General features: G+C 33.1%; 2 protein-coding genes across 2 annotated transcripts; one reads left to right on the forward strand and one right to left on the reverse strand.

The window, feature by feature from the left end:
• Positions 1–4: 4 nt before the first annotated feature.
• LOC128189645 (7SK snRNA methylphosphate capping enzyme-like) lies at positions 5–3,640 on the forward strand. The gene is made up of 4 exons (XM_052861325.1): positions 5–1,641; positions 1,880–2,098; positions 2,412–2,538; positions 2,985–3,640. The coding sequence occupies exons 1-4, from the start codon at positions 340–342 to the stop codon at positions 3,287–3,289; spliced, it is 1,953 nt and encodes a 650-aa protein (XP_052717285.1). The 5' UTR covers positions 5–339; the 3' UTR covers positions 3,290–3,640.
• A 2,511-nt stretch (positions 3,641–6,151) lies between these two features.
• LOC128188710 (macrophage mannose receptor 1-like) lies at positions 6,152–14,031 on the reverse strand. Its single transcript, XM_052859932.1, has 9 exons — positions 13,875–14,031; positions 10,909–11,190; positions 10,650–10,829; positions 10,359–10,534; positions 10,061–10,289; positions 7,589–7,864; positions 7,299–7,478; positions 6,694–6,981; positions 6,152–6,256 (listed from the first exon to the last, which is right to left on the reverse strand). The coding sequence occupies exons 1-9, from the start codon at positions 13,918–13,920 to the stop codon at positions 6,225–6,227; spliced, it is 1,689 nt and encodes a 562-aa protein (XP_052715892.1). The 5' UTR covers positions 13,921–14,031; the 3' UTR covers positions 6,152–6,224.
• Positions 14,032–17,735: the final 3,704 nt, after the last annotated feature.

Genomic DNA, 17,735 nt, shown 5'->3' on the forward strand with positions numbered 1-17,735 from the left:
CGCCACGCACTAACATGCGCACTGACATAATCACAATCGATGGACGCCTGAAGTGTGGGAGAAGGAAATTTTGTTCGGCTGCAATTTTACGCGCATTTATTGAGATATTTTCACATTATTAGGTACTTGAGGTGACATTTGGCACTACCCGACCTGTACATGGTGACAACAGTTTTGGAATGTTTCGTCGTCAGTTGATAACATACGTACAGAAGTCGTAGCGGGAATTGTCCGGTAGGTGGCGATATGATCGTTTAGTTTACATGTAACACGTGCGCCATGTAAACAAATGTTGTATTTTAGTGTTGTGTATTCAGTGAAACTGCTACTTATCAAATCATGAGTGTTGAAGTAAAAACGCCAACTAGAACACAGTTTGAGCATGCTGAGTTTCAGTGCGGCGAGAAAACTAATTCAGAATTGGACTTTGTTTCGGAGGGTCAAGAACAAGGTGGCAAATATGATAATAAGAGAGAGCAAGATAGCCAGTCCAGACCCCAATACATTGGATATCGCAAGAGAAAGCCCAGTTATGCTAGCAGGAATGATTTAGCTATTCAGCATGGAGGACATCGCAAGAAAAGGTTCCGCTCAGAAAGTAACATAGTGCTTCCAACAAAGTTTTTACTGGGAGGGAATATCAATGACCCATTGAACTTAAATAGTCTGAATGATGAGAGGATAGATAAACTTCTTAATCAAAAAACGCCACAATCTTCACCACTTCCAACTCCCAACCACAGGAAAGACATAGAAGTAACAATCCCAATTAACATTAACGACCCTCTAAATTTAGACTGCAATGAGGATTCCTTATCTAGCAAGAAAAAGAAAAGAAACAAACACAAAAGAAAAAGCGAGGACACATCTCTAAACCCAACACCACAGAAGGAATCAGAAAAAAGAAGAGGTCTTATGGAAGCTCTTAAGATAGAAATTGATGAAACATTTCCCACAGTGTCCACCCAACAAGATGACTCTCCACAGAACGAATCTTGCAAATTGAAGTTCAAAAAACCAGATACAATTGTATCCCCTGTGATACCTCAGATTTCTCCACGTAATCGACGTTTTCGTCGAAGGACATTGAGTATGAGTGATGCAAGGCCAGACCATCAGCCGTCCCAAAGTGTGTCAAGGTCAATCCTAAGGACTTCCTTAAGTCCACCCAGACAGTCGGATATTGAGGACATTTTACCATTAAAAAAGCATAGGAAACAACAAAATCAGAAACCTGAAAAAACTCATAAGAGAAATCGCAGAAATACAAAATTTATTTACGGAAATTACAACCGATATTATGGATATCGAAATCCTGAAACTGAAGAAGACCATAGACTTGGATGCATGAGACAGGAATGGTTTGAGGGAAAAGATGTGTTAGACATAGGATGTAATGTAGGGCATATTACGTTGACAATTGGTCAGAGATTTTATCCACGAAAGGTGGTAGGAATAGACATAGATCACACTCTCATTGCTGCTGCCAGGAAAAATATCCGGAACTACATGTCCAATAAATCCACTGATGTTCAGAAGTACCCAGTATCCAATCCAGTGAATTATGGTCCTATATCCGCCCCAGCTGTGTCCAACAATTCACAGAGTCCAGCATTCCCTGCAAATGTGGCATTTATGCAGGTAAAGTTTCCATGTTAAAATGCATGGTTTTTTCTGTTCAAGTTCTAACTTCATTAAATCCTATGAATATCTATCAATAGTGTTTATACATATTAAAATATATCATGTAATCACAGTTTCACTTACAGACAATCAGCTACAGACAATCAGCTTTGCCATTCATATCCAAAAGATCTTTTTACTATATTGTTCATTACAAGGTACTCAAAATATTGATTTTAACGTTCTACTTTAACAGGAAAACTATGTTTTGGAGAGTGATGAGCTAGTGGATTTGCAGCACGAGGAATACGATGTCATTATGGCTCTCAGCCTGACAAAATGGATTCATCTGAATTTTGGAGACAATGGATTGAAGCGCTTTTTTAGACGAATCTTCAAGCACCTGCGTCCAGGAGGCAGACTAATACTGGAGCCACAGCCCTGGTCTTCTTACAAAAAGAAAAAGAAAGTTTCTGTAAGTTCTTCTTCTTTGTACCTCTTTTTTCTAACTGCAGGCAAATTTTCATCTTGATTTATGTATAATGTATTAGATAAAAAAATTGTATTGTTTTCTTATGGTTAAGAATGATTTTTTCCTTTAAATTATAGTAAACTGAATTCATAAGTCGAGGTAAACATACCATCTATTAATGAAATATATTGATTTGTTATAGTTAATGATCTTCTCATGAAAGTAGAAAAAAGATTAGTGAACTGTATAATTATATATATGTCAGTATTACCAGTAAGAAGGATTGTATTACCGTGTTTATTGAACTGTTTAACAGGAGGATATTCACAAGACATTTCAAGGCATCCAGATGAAGCCCGCCCAGTTCTCTGATTACCTTCTGTCGAGGGAAGTTGGATTCACAACTTGTGAAGTCATTGACATCCCTTACAACAAATCTAAAGGTTTGTTGATTGTGTATTTGCTAGAGTTATTCCTCTTGGAGCAAGTTGAAATGTGTATACACTTGTGAAGAAATTGATGAAGATGGGTTGAATTGTGTTTGTTATGTGCAGCTTGTCCCTGAATCACTATTTGTGAGGTGTATTTATTATTCAATATAAGCGTACATTTTTTATATTTAAAAAAAAATTATATTAAAGTGTTGTTGCGATATTAAAATTGAGTAAGGTAGATCATGAATTGAGCAAGATCATAGATAGACCATTTCTGCTACAGTTCGCATGATAAAGGTCTTTTTAAAATGAAAAATGTAGAATGATATGCCCAAAAACAAAGAAACACTTCAGAAAAAAATATTTAATGATGTCTTATGAGTTAAAATTAAAAAATTGATTCTTTCTGGAAAGAAAGTGAATATTAAAATGGATAAAATTTTGCTTTATGTCAGGTTTCCGACGACCAATCCAGATGTACAGAAAACAAGAAACTGCTCACAGCAGCCCCAAACCAGAGCAGCCAACACACACAGCAACCATGCAGACACAAAGTAGTCCCAGCCAGGAAACCTGCCAACCCAACACAGCTACTCCTGATGAAGAGGACCAGACCCATGCAGATAAAAGTCACCATCAGGAATCCATGAACCAAACCATGGAAATAAACACCCAATCAGAAAACAGCTTCCATCCAGAGCACGGCACTGTGCCATCCAATGCAACCAAACCAGATACTGCTGAAACGGAGAATAATTGAGGACATTTAAAGTTATGCGAAATCTGATAGAGAGGAAATTGTGTAACAGTTAGTGCTTGTTCTGAAACAAAATTATGTACATCAATGGTGTTTTGTGCAATACAGCTTAGTTTTGTAAGTCAGGGAGTTCAAAGTGACTTGAAAGGATAGATGAGATAATTGGTTCTTTTGATACTGAAGATTTATGAAAAATTATGACTCTACATGTTACATGGCAACTAAAGACAAAATCCTGTTCATGAAAAGAATGTGACTATTGGAATGTGTAAGACATTTGCATGTCATAATTCATTTTGTTCTATTTACTGTATCGAATACATTTTGCTATAAATATGAAATGCAGGAAAACTACTGGTATTGTTTTATTATTTTCAATAGATTCTCAGCAAATGCACAAATGGATCATATTGGTATTTAAACCTTGGAGCAGCTTATATGTATTAATAAGAAAAATTCTACATATTGATAATTACCTTATATTATGATCTTATTAACAGTTTTCGTGGGAAATTTGAGTATTTTGAGGCTTTCGCAGGATTGCAGAATTGCCAGTTGAATAAAAAAAAATAACTAAAAAAAAGCAAAGAAGCATTAAAAAATTTAAGAATGTATCTATATGATCATGACACTATTTCATAATCAGTTTTTATTCTTTTCTGTTGACCTTATGCTCCTTTTATGTACTATAAAACCACAAAACAATGAGATTAACTCAGAACTTTCACTTCCTGTCTGATATCTCTTCAATGTTTTATGTCTTGAGAGATTTTATTTTTACTAGGCTATTACCTTTTGATCGATATGAAATTGATTCTTGTAACAATGAATAAGAAGATGGGTAGACAAGGCGTGTAAATGCCTATATATAAAGACAGACTAGGTACTACTCATTAAAAAAAATAAATATCAACGTATCTGATAATATTTTTTAAAATATCATTTAAAACAATATATTTTTTTAAACATACATTGACATCGATTTGTAACACTTAATTTGTTCAATACTTGAGATATGTTGATTTAAACTGGCGTATGCATACCAAAATCCCCAAATAGTACCATTATTTTTAGAACTTCAATGTGTTTTCTTTATAGAGTGGGTGTATGCTCTTTATTTTTGTCATAGTCTAAATAAGGTCAAATGGAAAACATGAAACCGATTTCAATAAACAAAAACATGGAAAAATGACCCGCTTTACGTCAGAAATATAATTTTGTATTTCAGCAATTGAATGTTTTAGAAAAATAATACAAGTACATAAATTCGTGGTCAAATTCGCATGTACATGTAGCATTTAAACAGCGTTTTGACTGAAATGTATATAAAAAGAACAAACTTTATCAAAGAGTTCAATAAAAATATCCCTTAATGCTTGAGAACAAATCTTTTGATTTTGCATGTGTGATGAATGATATTTTTACTGTGCAGATTATTATTATAGAACTCGCAAAGAAATGCCCATGGCCACATTACTCACCTGAGTGACAATGCTCAGACTACTTTTCTCATCCCTTTTTAAATTTTCCATTCTAAAATTAGGCACACCCAACAAGGCCACATTCCTCTTTTTTTTTATTTTTTTAACAATTCTGATTTGTAATCACATATAAATAATTTTAATGTATTACTGAGTCTTATTTTTTTTATCCACTAGTATATAACTTGTGTGTAGAACTGGAACTAACTGTTCTTTTAGACTGTGTACATAAATAAATTTTTTTTTTTTTAATAATAAAAAGATAGTTAGCTGTCTCTCATTTACGTATAGGATTACTGACGGAGAGGATCAAGTCAATTAGCTCAACTCGTGTGGTGTATTTATGCTTAAACAGTCACACAAATCTGAAGAGTTTCAAAAACAATTGATCCAAATCTAATCAAATTAAGACCTTTTAAAACTCTTCGTAATTTTTGCTTAATCATAATGTCTCAAGTCGCTGAGAAAGTCCTGTTAAAAGTCACATTTTGCAAAACTTCGTTGTTTCTTTACATTTTTTTTTTCAGTGATAAAACTACGAATCAGTTTTGTAAAATACAGTCCAATAAATTCAAATAACGTGTTGTTGGGGCGCAAGAGGGTTTGCATGATTTAAAGAAATGAAAATCACATAAATATGTCAATTTTCTATAATATCAAATCGTATAATTGTTCGAATTTATAATAAAGTCCTTATTGGATTTGACCCCGCCCCGACCAAAACTATCACCCCATAATACTCAAAGAAGGATTCCTTCTTTCTTAAATCAGATGGATTCGGCAAGAATATGATCTAATTTTTGCTTGCCATTTTCCAACCCTAACCTCATTCATTCATGTACATGTAGCTTACATACTAGTACTTTAGTAGACTGGAACCAGAGCTAATTCTTAATTTTGTTTAATCAGGTTGACTTGCCGCGGATAGATCTTTATTACTCATTGCAATTCATACAGTATTCCCCTGTTTTATGTCCGCTCTCTTCGTCTCATCCTTATACTAGTATACCATTTTGTCTGTAAAAAAAAAAACTAATTATTTGATGGTTCATGCGGATATGAAATTAGTGGGCAATTCAAAAAGTATGCATAATCTGCGAAAGGAATTTATAATCAGCTGTTCCCTCTGAGTAACATATACTAATTGAAAATTAGGATAAATTTCGAACTCTCATTTTAAAAAAAATCAACATGTTTTGTTCCCTTTTTTTTACGATACTCATACCCACATGAAACAAAGAAAGCATTATTTTCAGTATACAATTTTCGAGACTTTGTTGTAACGGATCAATTTTGACCTAAAATAAATTCATTTAGCTCTAATAGATTTTTTAATTTACTAAAAGCCTCCCTTATCCAACCCGCCCCCCCCAAAAAAAAACAATAAACAAATACAACACGACGTAACATTTATTGGCGTCAATAACAGAAGATAGTCGACACACATCTACAGGTTGTTATCCGATGATTAAAACTCCAGCACTGTCCCCTATTGAAGAAAAACAATACAACCATTAACCTTTACAATAGCTGTCCTGTATTTAATTAATAACGATTAGGGTTTTTTTGGCCTTACACGGAAATAGATTGAACAATTTAAATACAGTTGTCCGGATAAAGAGCCAATCAAAAATTGAACTCACATCGTTTGTTGAGTTGGACAAGCAAACGATTTAGATTTTAAAGAGATTGGATAGCCAACAAATTATTCATGAAATCTGCCTTATAATTTTAGATTTTACACCATGTTATTTTTACCCATAAACTACATATTGTAAAGAAAAATTAAAAAATGTCAATTTCATAATTTGAATACTTTCCTATAATATCATCTTTATACAGAGTTCCTCTTTTTATGGATATCAATATTAATAATTATATACATAGAATAGACTAAATATGGCCACGACCACCCAGTCCAGTTACCTGTTGTTGAGATCGGTGCCTTTGTATCAGGAGGCGTGGTGGGAACAGGTGCATCTGTTTGGGGCGGGGTTGTGGGAACGGGAGCATCTGTGATTGGCTGGGTTGTAGGTATAGGGGCGTCTGTTTGGGCCGGGGTTGTAGGTATAGGTGCGTCTGTTTCAGGGGGCGTGGTCGGGATTGGAGCGTCTGTTGATAGGGGCGTGGTGTCGGGAAAAGTCTGAGGTATGAACACTGTGGTGGAACCATGTTGCCCGTTCGTGTTATGGGTGTGTGAGTGTACTAATTTGTCTAAACGTTGCAAATAAACCGTTCTGTCAGATCATTGATTTTTGTATTTAATTTAGTTTAAAGGAGTTAAAATCTTTCAAAGTCAGGCAAAGCATAGTTTGATATAAAAAAAATGCTACTAAACCATTCATTAATGCATAGTAATCAATTAATAAAATGCGAAAATATAGTTTAAGATTTTCAAGAATTTTACAAACTTAAAACAGAAACAGCAAGGAATTGTGAATTAATATAGAATTTGTTGATTCGATTACTATAGATCGATCTACATTTCAATGTCCTGTGATATGAAAGGCACAGATAACTACTTTAATTACCATGCTGGCAAATGAAGGAGTAATGGTACAAAAAAAGACTGCACTCATAGTCGTGCCATCGGAATCCATCGGTTATTTTCATTAAAGCGCAGTCTTCATGCCCTCCATCGGAGAATAAAAATCCATGCTGAGACGGTCCCTGACCCGAACTCCAATGACTGTAGGTCATCTTGGGGTCACCTAAAAATTTGTATAAAATTTACAAGAATCGAATAGTTTTATAAACCCTTCGGTCATACCTGCAATCATGACCAAACACCCACGCCTTAAAATACAAAGAAATACTTTACCCGTCACCCATTTCCAGTGGGACTCTGATTCGCTGTCGCTGGCCCCGATCCAGAATCCGGTGTCCTCTGACTTTTGACCTGATAACACTCTTTGGAGGAACTGCTGCATCCCAGAATCCCTGATCTGAATGAGGTCACCGCCCTCTTTTTGACATCGATGTCTGGCGTCAACCCAGTCATAATTCCCATAATGCACCTTCAGGCAGAAATTTCCGTATGTATATAAGTCACTTTTACCTAGATTGTGAGGACATTCGTCAGCCGGGGCACCATATGCTGAAAAACATGTCTGCGAGTTATCTGTTTGTATATCACCTGATCTTGTTGTGGTTTGATTACCAAAATTTTTAAACACGAACAAATTTCGTGTTTTACCGTGATAATGGCATTAACGACAAGTTTATGTTACAGTATATATAGGTGGTATGGGGGCTTAACCTTTACCGTATTAAAGTGTACAATAGTTGACTGTAAGATACATTTTAAAGAGTTCTTTAAAATGTATATATAAGTTATGCCGGTTCCAATTAACGGGTTCCGAACTGATAATTTACAGATCAGTAATCGCATGAAGCTTTACTGTGAAAACAAAAGTCTTACCAGCGTGAATTAAAAAAGAAAATAAGCACACTTTCAATGAGTCCATGTCTGGTCTGCTTCTATTTCGTGAGTGAACTGTACTGTTCTTATCTATATCCTTCCTTTTTATCAATTGCACTCTGGTGTTCCATATGTATACACTAAAGAGAGGATAGTCACTTTCGTTTTTGGAAAAAGTATATTTTCAATTGATCATCATTTAATGGAAAAAAATATTTTGTTTGGTATTATTTGGTTTAAAACGGTTGTTTGTCCATTGAATTCTAATTTTTGGTTGGGCTTTGGAATACAATGTTTTGGTATACTATAGTGTACAATGCAAGGCACTGTGCATGGCCCATTTGGGTAATGTGATGCCAGTGAAAACAAAAATCACAAAATCAATATGGAACCTAATCGCCGTAAAGTGTATTTACTATAACATTATTGCTCTTGATCATTATTTTGACTAAATGTAAGTTAACATTTCTGTAGGTTTTCCCGTTCATTTGACATCTCTGTAAACTTTAAAGAAATAAGATAAGAAAAATAATTCTAAAAAACCATTTATTTCTAGAAGTGTAAAAACAAAGAACACTTGTAACTGAAGATGATATTCCCTCAGCCAATGATGATAACCCCTGTATCGTCTTCGGTTGTGGTGGAAGGAGGTTTTCTTGCTGCAAAGGGTTAGAATCAGTTATTAAGCTATAAATTATTACATGTTCATATACCAATGGCAAAAATACCATATAAAATAAAAAAATGCATGGGTTTCTTCATGTGGATCAAATTAAGAGATTGTCATGTTGTAAATTTTGAATTTACCGGGTGACAGTAAATACAAAATTTACAACATGTTGTAAATTTTGTATTTACTGCCACCCGGTAATATATTGTAAATTTTGTATTTACTGTCACCCGGTAAATTCAAAATTTACAACATGACAACATTACAAAAATATTGTTTAAAACTTTTATAAAGGTAAAAATCAATCAGTTCTCCATTTTTTTGTATTTCTGTCTTATATTTGACGGTCATTGCTTCCCAAACGCTGACTGTCATTTTGTTTTGCTGGCCAAGTAATGGTTGATATTCAGATATATTTTATACGTATTAACAAATCACATTCCACATTCGTATCATTGCTTTTCAAGTTTGGAAATACAGTTAAATATATGTAGTTATTCCTTTTCAAGAACGGAATAACGATAATATATATGTACATGTCCATGTAGGTGTTCCTTATTCAAGAAGAAAATACGGGAAAATATATGTAGGTATTCCTTATTCTTTATACAGAAAAATAAATGTTAAGCTGAAACACTGCAAGTTTGCATTTAGGTGTCCAAAACAATGCGATTGATAATAAAGATAATGGAAAATAAAAATTGATAATAATAAGGACCGGCCTTAAAATGTACATTTAAGTTCTTTTGAAATGATCTTCAAATAGGATGCCGCCGAACAGCTAAATATTTGGATTTGAATTTATAAAATGTTAATATCATTCATCCGTGTTTTTTTTTTTTTAATTTTGAGGTTATCTTTACCAGTACAATGAATTTTGGATGTACGTAAAACGAATACGACGGAGAAACATTACCCCTCGAGACCGTAATACCACGGATAAGATGTCGCAAAAAATAAAATAAAAACATGGATAAGATGTCGCAAAAAAGGATAAGATGTCGCAAAAAACATGGATAAGATGTCGTGAAAGAACAACTGAAGTTTTGTAAAAATGTTTACATTTTTATGTTTCCACCATGCAGAAATGGGTGTGGTGATACATCAATGTGAGTAAAAAACCGCTCAAACCGTGTTAACAGACTACAGATACCTTGATATGGGCTAACCTTTAACCTTGTAAATTAAAGCAATGTACTTACAAGATGCGAATCCTCCGCTAAATGGGTCTCCGCCACCCCCGCCAGATATCGGGGGTGTTTCTGGGGCAGGTTCTGGTGTTGAGGTAGGGAGCTTGGTTTCTTCAGGAGGCACAAACGCTGTGGACGATCGTGTTTTCTGACTAAGCATTGTTGTCTTCTCTGTCCACGATACAAACCTGGTTGTAGAATAGGTTTCTGGTTCGAACTTTGTTGTTGTTTGTGGAACATACTTGGTTGTTGTCGGTGGGATATATTTTGTTGTTGTTGGTGGAACATATTTGGTTGTTGTTGGTGGAACATATTTAGTTGTTGTTGGTGGGATAAATTTGGTTGTTGTCGGTGGGATATATTTTGTAGTTGTTGGTGGAACATATTTGGTTGTTGTCGGTGGAACGTATTTAGTTGTTGTCGGAGGAACATATTTGGTTGTCAACTTAGTTGGATGTACATGGTGAGTGGAGCGTGGAAGCTTCTCTTTTAAAAAAGACACCAAAATGAGTTTTATGTATCTTGATGAACAGTGTGTTTTGAATGTTCAATCATACTTTGTGTTCAGATAATTTTGATAGTTAAGTGGCTCCTTACTTACTATGTTGACAAATAAAGGAATAGTGGTAAAAGAAGTTAGAGCAAGGGTAGTCATGCCATCTGAATCCATCTTCGATACGCATGATGGCACAATCTTCTAAATCTCCAGCAGCAAAGAGGAACCCGGATTGAGATGGCCCCTGTCCTGGCTCCCAGTTTGAATAAGGCATGCTTGGGTCACCTGAAAAGCAAAATAAGATAAGTTGTTGGCCTTTCGCATTTTTAAAAGTCTTCATCCATAAATTTTGTAAATTTATAACCTGAAACCCATCTCCAATGAGATTCCGAATTTAGATCCGTTGCTCCAATCCAAAACCCATCTTCCTCTGACTTCTGCACCTGGGGAAGTAAGTTGACCCGGATGTACTCTTGCATGCCGGGAGATCTAGGTTGCACAAGATCGCCTCCTTCGTTGAGACAGATTTGTCTCGCAGTTTCCCAGTCCCAGTTTCCATAGTGAACTTTGAGGCATAAATCTCCATACTCATACAGATCGCTTTTGCTCAAATGGTGAGGGCAGTAGGTTGTGTCTGTTCCAAAAGCTTAAAAGACATATAAAAATGAAAATAAACAACATTGCTGTTTTCCTGTTGGACAACCTACATGTAAGCTATTAAGCCCATAAGTCGCTATAGGCGGCCAATGCCGAATACTATTATAATTGTACTGTTCGACCATGGCTATAAACTATAAAATTTGATTTTGAAGATAAAATGTACATTCATGTAAGTATCTCTTCCTCAAGAATTCACAATTTCAAGATGTGATTTTACATATAAAAAGTTAAACATACATTATTTGAAAGGAAAGTTAAAAATCGGGAAAAACAAATATTTGAACAATTTTTTTTTTTGCTCGTTGTTTTTATATTTTGTTAAAATGATAGTTTTGGACTCTTAGACCGAGGTCCACAAGTACGGATATTAAAACCATAAGAGTGCTTAGTATATCATTTGAGAGGGTTAACGTTTGGGTTTAAACAGTTTACTGAATGTTAAATAGAAAACGACGAGGGTTTTTAGTGTATATGAGATAATTCTGAATACACTTTGTTGGTCATTATCTTCTTTCAGATCAAAGTTCCAGTATTGAGTCAGATTCGTCTATAAGAACAAATACAAGGAACTGATTTTATTGGCTGGAAGAGTCGTTACGTAAGAGTAACAAGGTAGGCCATTAACTTTGAACAGTCAAGGCAAAGAAGAAATGTTAGGGTCGTTACACTTAGTACATGTAATGTTAGAATGCAATTTTGGATTTCGATACATCTTGGTAGTTATACTTCGATGTTGTAAGGACCCCGTTGGACCATAATTGTCTTAATATATCTCAGTATTTATAACTTTATGCTATATATATATATATATATATATATATATATATATATATATATATATATATATATATATATATATATATATATATATATATATATATATATATATATATATATATATATATATATATATATACTACATGTACAATACCTTTTTAAAAATATAATTTATTCAATATATGTACATGTATATTTCCACTGTTTGAAAAAAAAGTTATATTCGACAAGCTATTTATATATTCATCGACAAATAGATTTATGCTTTCCTATTCTTATTCATGTATTGTTTATGTATTATTGTTATCTGAAAAAAAAAGAACTGAATAATAATAATAATTAAAAAAAAAATAAATATTTTGATGTTGAAATGGAAGTTCACTATATAAACATTTCTTTCACAGGTACCACAAAGAACAAATGCAGAAAATATAAAAATCGATTCATAGAAAGAAAATGCTTCAAACAAATAAAGTGATTGATAGATTTATTGAATTTTTTGGTGGTTATTACGGGCCGCCAGAAGGCGGTCCGTTATTTGATATACATTTAAATATTGTAACTGCGTTTCTGTGGGATAGTTCTTTTCTAATAGAATTAATAAAATGCTTATTTTTATGTATTAAAAGTAAATTTGCATCTAGAAATATGTTTTAAGCCTTTTAAAAAATATCACATATTTTTATTTTACCCGTAAATGTAAATTAGGTCATACTTAGTAGATTGTCATGTTTGGCGCGTTTTTATCGAGACTATAATCTATTCGAAAAATTTCAGTGTTATTCATTCTTTTCAAAGATCGGTATACGTGACATACTAAGAGACCTGAAATACAAAAGACCTGAATGACATTAAATTTTATATAAATGATATATTTGAATTTCTCTGTGCTGGTTTTGTGTGTGTATTTATTACATTGTAAAATGTGGTAGAAAATTATCATGAAATGACATCCATATCAATTATTTACGCAAAAATATGAAAGAACTGAAAATTTGAACTAACCTTTAGTACAACCAACTCGTTATTTTCTTCTTTTTGTTGTGTTATTTATGTAAACCACTAATGATGATTCATACAATAATTATATTTTTTGCGGCCCATTTGACGCTTGCGTCAATATATGATTTCTTGTGAATACATGTAAAATATTTGTGCTGAATTTCTTAGATGCTAAGAATTGCAAAATATGTGCCGTTCTTCTGTCTACATATTATTTTTCCTGACCATTATCAATTGGGAATTTTGCAGTATTTCCATATACTAATCATTAATTTGTCTATTTGTAGCAAGTTATTTATGACAAGATGACATTTTAACAAAAATATTCTGCATTACGTGTTCAAACAATGGATGATGAGGTCATAATGATAAGTAAGCACCAAAGCCACGGGTTTTTGACACGTTTGTTACAATCGATGATGTGTTCATTTTTATTTAAGGAATTAGGAATCAATCCTTGAGTGTTATGAGGTAATAGTTTTGGTCAGCGTGTTATCAAATTCAAAAATTTATGATAGATTTGACCACGCCCTGGTCGAAATTATTACCTCATAATATTCAAATAATGATTCCATATTATTTATATCTATATAATTTTCAGCAATTGCGCGATTAAATATTTGAATTTATTGGACTTTATAGTAAAAAATTGTTACGTCGTGTTATCACAGGCAAAGACACTGAAAATGAAAAACGTAAATATGTAATAATAGAAGGAGTACACCAATGCTTTGTTTACTGACATCAATTTAATCATTCAGGGTACTTACTTAACGTGATAACAGCACTGACTTAAAGCGAAATCTTGAATGCTTTATAAAAATATATTTATTGCAAAAACATTTGATAACATGATTTTTTCCAATTTTTCAAAATTAAAAAGAATCTCACCTCCTCCCAAAAGGAGAAAAATCACAGTAGATTGCCAGAGTTTCATGCTGTTTCGATGAAAGTCAATGCGCTAGGTCTGAGGTCAGTGTTTGGCTATCTATGGGGTCTGGGTATAATGGGTGTAAGGTCTACCATCAGGTGATAGGGAATGAATAGATAAACTGATAACTTAAAACGAACCCACTAACTTGACAAGGGCCAACAACAAATATTGGTATATGAAACAAAGAAACAAACCAACAAAAATAATACAAATAGACCAACAATATATCATTCACTTGAAGAAAAAAACCCCATATCACCTTTCAAAGTTGGTACATGTGTATCTATTTTCAAAGAAGCAACTTTTTTTCGTTACAACACAGTCATCGTTTCAAGTTTTTGAATTGGATGTAATCATTTTATTATCTGATTTTTACTACCCTTAACATCTTTTTTAATAATGTGTATTTTGAGTGTTTTCTGAACATATTAAAATAAAACAAATTTGGTCGTTTATATGAGTATGAAGGCAGCAAATATTGCAGAAAAAAGAACCCAGGTCAAAATGTATTATTTCTATAATGTCTTATGAAACAACAAAGACAGCATTTTTATTTCCATTTTTACATTTTACCTAAAATCATTTTTATATTAAATATGTATACTAGCATTAAGAGAGTAAAAGTATTTGATTCATTCTTATTTTTAATCAGTACATTACAGGAAAAGACTAAACATTATTCCCTTTATCGAAGTACTACAAATAAGTATTTGTATTTGTCCATTTATCACGGACGATTCAAGCAAGCATGCGCGGATCCAGAACATTTTTCCAGGGGTGGTGGTGGTGGTGGGGGAGGGGGGGGGGTGTGGTCAGAGGGATATCTATGTTTGTCGGGGGAGAGAGGAGGGCCCGAGGCTTATTTTCAGTTATTTTACTATGTACATTTATAAAAAAAATTCGGGAGGGGGGTCGAGACCCCCCGACCTCGTCTTGATCCACGCATGCGCAGATACTTCATTTAACAAATTTTTTCAGGAATAAGACATCATTCTTTGCCGTTTAAAGTGATATAATCACATCCGAACACGTGATCAAATCCAACAAAGACTTACCTGTATCAATTTCATAATGCAAAGCAACCACGTGATGTTGTTGAACACGCCCATTTTAAGGAAAGAGTCATGATGGAATTACATGCACCGAAAAAAACCCAAATGTGATATGTGTTTTTATCACAACAAAGACACTGGCAATGTAAATGAATATTAATATTATTTTGTTATAGGAACTTGTGTTAACTTTGTCACTGAACTTTGCTGAATGATATATTTAAAGGCAATTCTAACGAGAGAACCGCCGAGTGGAATGTTCCATGGCGATAGGAACCGTTTTCCAAATGCGTTGTGAATCAATATAAATTGTACCGTATAATTGATAATTCTCGATAATGTATAAATAAAATAATGCAAAGTGTAACATTTTTTTTTAATTTTTTTTCTTTCACTCCAACATACAAGCTTAACGAGGCTGGGGCCCGGGGTGGCTGCCATATTAAAGCGTTTTTATCTGTACACAGAAAAGATTTTCACTTTAAGGTTCTATAACTCTTACATTGTACTGAAATTGTCTTTTGAAAAAATGGATATGATGGTACTGAAGCATTATTTAAAGAGTCAATTGATGGTAACCAAGGGATACAAGATGCCAAAAAATCATTTTAGCTGTTTTCAGCACCTTTTTAACTTTTCAAAGGGAGGTAACTTGTAAAACTCCAAATATTTTGTTCAGATATTTTCTTTCTTTTTTATTTTAATTTCACCATCGAAAATATTTTTTAATGCTCAATCTTTATTACACATGTATTGATTATTATCATGTTAAAATTTGGAAATAATCTTGTGGCTACTTTTTTTTTCTTTGCATATTTGCATTTGTGTGAAAAATACATTTTTGGTAAAATTGTGATATTTTTCTTTATAACAAATAATGTGAAGTTTTTGTTATTGTGTTAATTTTTTGTGATGTTATTGGTATGTTTTTTGCCCTTATTAATATTTCATACATTTTTCATAATTTTTTTAATACAATGTGCAATTTCTTCAGATGCAATAAATGATAAAATTAACGATGATTGTGGTGTGGTATTCCATATTAAAATGTAAATTAAGATTATATGAATCATTTCTGCAAATTTGGTGAATTTTGGAGAATTTTTTTTTTGACCCCCAGCCTCCTTAAGTACTTGTATACCGAGAAACTAGCACACACACACATACACACACACACACACGCACGCACGCACGCACGCACATTCACACTTACACACATTCACACTTACACACAAACACACACACAAGGTTTTTATGAAATTAAGACACATATAATGTTCACGTATGATAAGATTAACATTTATCTTTAATGCAAATAACTCGAAAAAGTAAGCAATTTTAAAAAATAGATATCTTTACAAAGGGAATAATAATGTGCTGCATGCGTTGAAAATTGCAGCTCACATTGCTTTAAAAAGCATACCTGAGTTACACTGATTCAGTCTAATGAAATATACAATCAGAGCCTTTGAATATTTTTTTTCTTCATTTTTTAGTTTATTTTTCATGCAGAAATTTACGAATACATGTTGGCTTTTGAAAAAACTCCACAACCAGCGTTGACCAGCTTCTCAATAACTACGTTCCTGAAAAATCACCATTTCATTGCTTTAAATGTTATTTTTATATCCTTTATAAAATGTTATATATGATATATTTTATCCAATATTATATGAGAGAAATATTGTATTTTCACATCACCACACGTTAAATAAAGGTAAAGGACAGGAGCAGACTCAGCATTCGGTAATTGATTCTTTCATTGGTTTTATCAATTTTTAAAGGATGTATCATTGAAAGAATGTATCCTAAGTTCATATTAATGACTATACTAGGATTTTACATGGCGTATTTATGACCACAAAATTTTCAAAATGATTTTTTTAATTTAATTACATGTATATTTATGTACTATGCATTTGACTTTTCTGCAAATAAAACATTTGAAGTCAATCGTGCAAGAACGATATTGTAAATTCAACTATTTTCTCATGATTCGGAATCGATACACGCTTTGAATAACGCCTAAAATTTACCAAGTGTTTCTTATTTTGGATTGTTATAATAAAACGATTTAAAAAAAAATCCAAAAAATCCAAAATATATCTATATCGCTTTACTGTAGATTGGCAAATAATCACGATGGTTTTAATTTCACTATGTTCGCGATTTAATATTTTCTTGCGAAATTAAACCCATCGTGAATACTATCATTAGTTTTAAAAACGTTTAAATGCTTATACACATGTATTCTGATCAATTGAATTTTTAAGCAGCGTGAAATTAAAACCATCGCAATTGGTACTTTAGTAGAAATCGTGTATTTTTAACACTGTGGAATTAAAACGACTTACAGTATATTGTTGGATTGTTTTCACGTAAAATGAATCACATATGACACATCGGGTTGTGTTTATACAGGCCTGTATCTTAAATTAGACATTATACAGAGAGAGAGAGAGAGAGAGAGAGAGAGAGAGAGAGAGAGAGAGAGAGAGAGAGAGAGAGAGAGTTGATTGGATTGTTGAATTGTTGAGATGTAAAATGAATCACATATGACAAATCAGGTTGTGGTTTTTTTAATTAAGTTTATAGGTTACTGTGACTCACAGTTTGCATTAATATTACCTGTATCTTGAATAAGACATTATACAATAGAGAGAGAGAGAGAGAGAGAGAGAGAGAGAGAGAGAGAGAGAGAGAGAGAGAGAGAGAGAGAGAGAATAACTACCAAAGTTTAATCCTCATTTGGTTTGTAAATATCTG

This window comes from Crassostrea angulata, chromosome 6 (genome assembly GCF_025612915.1).
Source record: "Crassostrea angulata isolate pt1a10 chromosome 6, ASM2561291v2, whole genome shotgun sequence".
In the NCBI taxonomy this organism is placed as follows: domain Eukaryota; kingdom Metazoa; phylum Mollusca; class Bivalvia; order Ostreida; family Ostreidae; genus Magallana; species Magallana angulata.

Bases quoted from the DNA above. Each gene is read 5' to 3' on its own strand.
- LOC128189645 (XM_052861325.1), top strand. From the start codon at position 340: ATGAGTGTTGAAGTAAAAACGCCAACTAGAACACAGTTTGAGCATGCT. The intron at 1,642-1,879 runs GTAAAGTTTCCA...CTACTTTAACAG, and splicing joins CAAATGTGGCATTTATGCAG to GAAAACTATGTTTTGGAGAG. The intron at 2,099-2,411 runs GTAAGTTCTTCT...ACTGTTTAACAG, and splicing joins AAAAGAAAAAGAAAGTTTCT to GAGGATATTCACAAGACATT.
- LOC128188710 (XM_052859932.1), bottom strand. From the start codon at position 13,920: ATGAAACTCTGGCAATCTACTGTGATTTTTCTCCTTTTGGGAGGAG. The intron at 11,191-13,874 runs GTGAGATTCTTT...ATGTCTTTTAAG, and splicing joins TTTTCTCCTTTTGGGAGGAG to CTTTTGGAACAGACACAACC. The intron at 10,290-10,358 runs GTTCCACCAACA...ACAACAACCAAG, and splicing joins CACCAACAACAACTAAATAT to TATGTTCCACAAACAACAAC.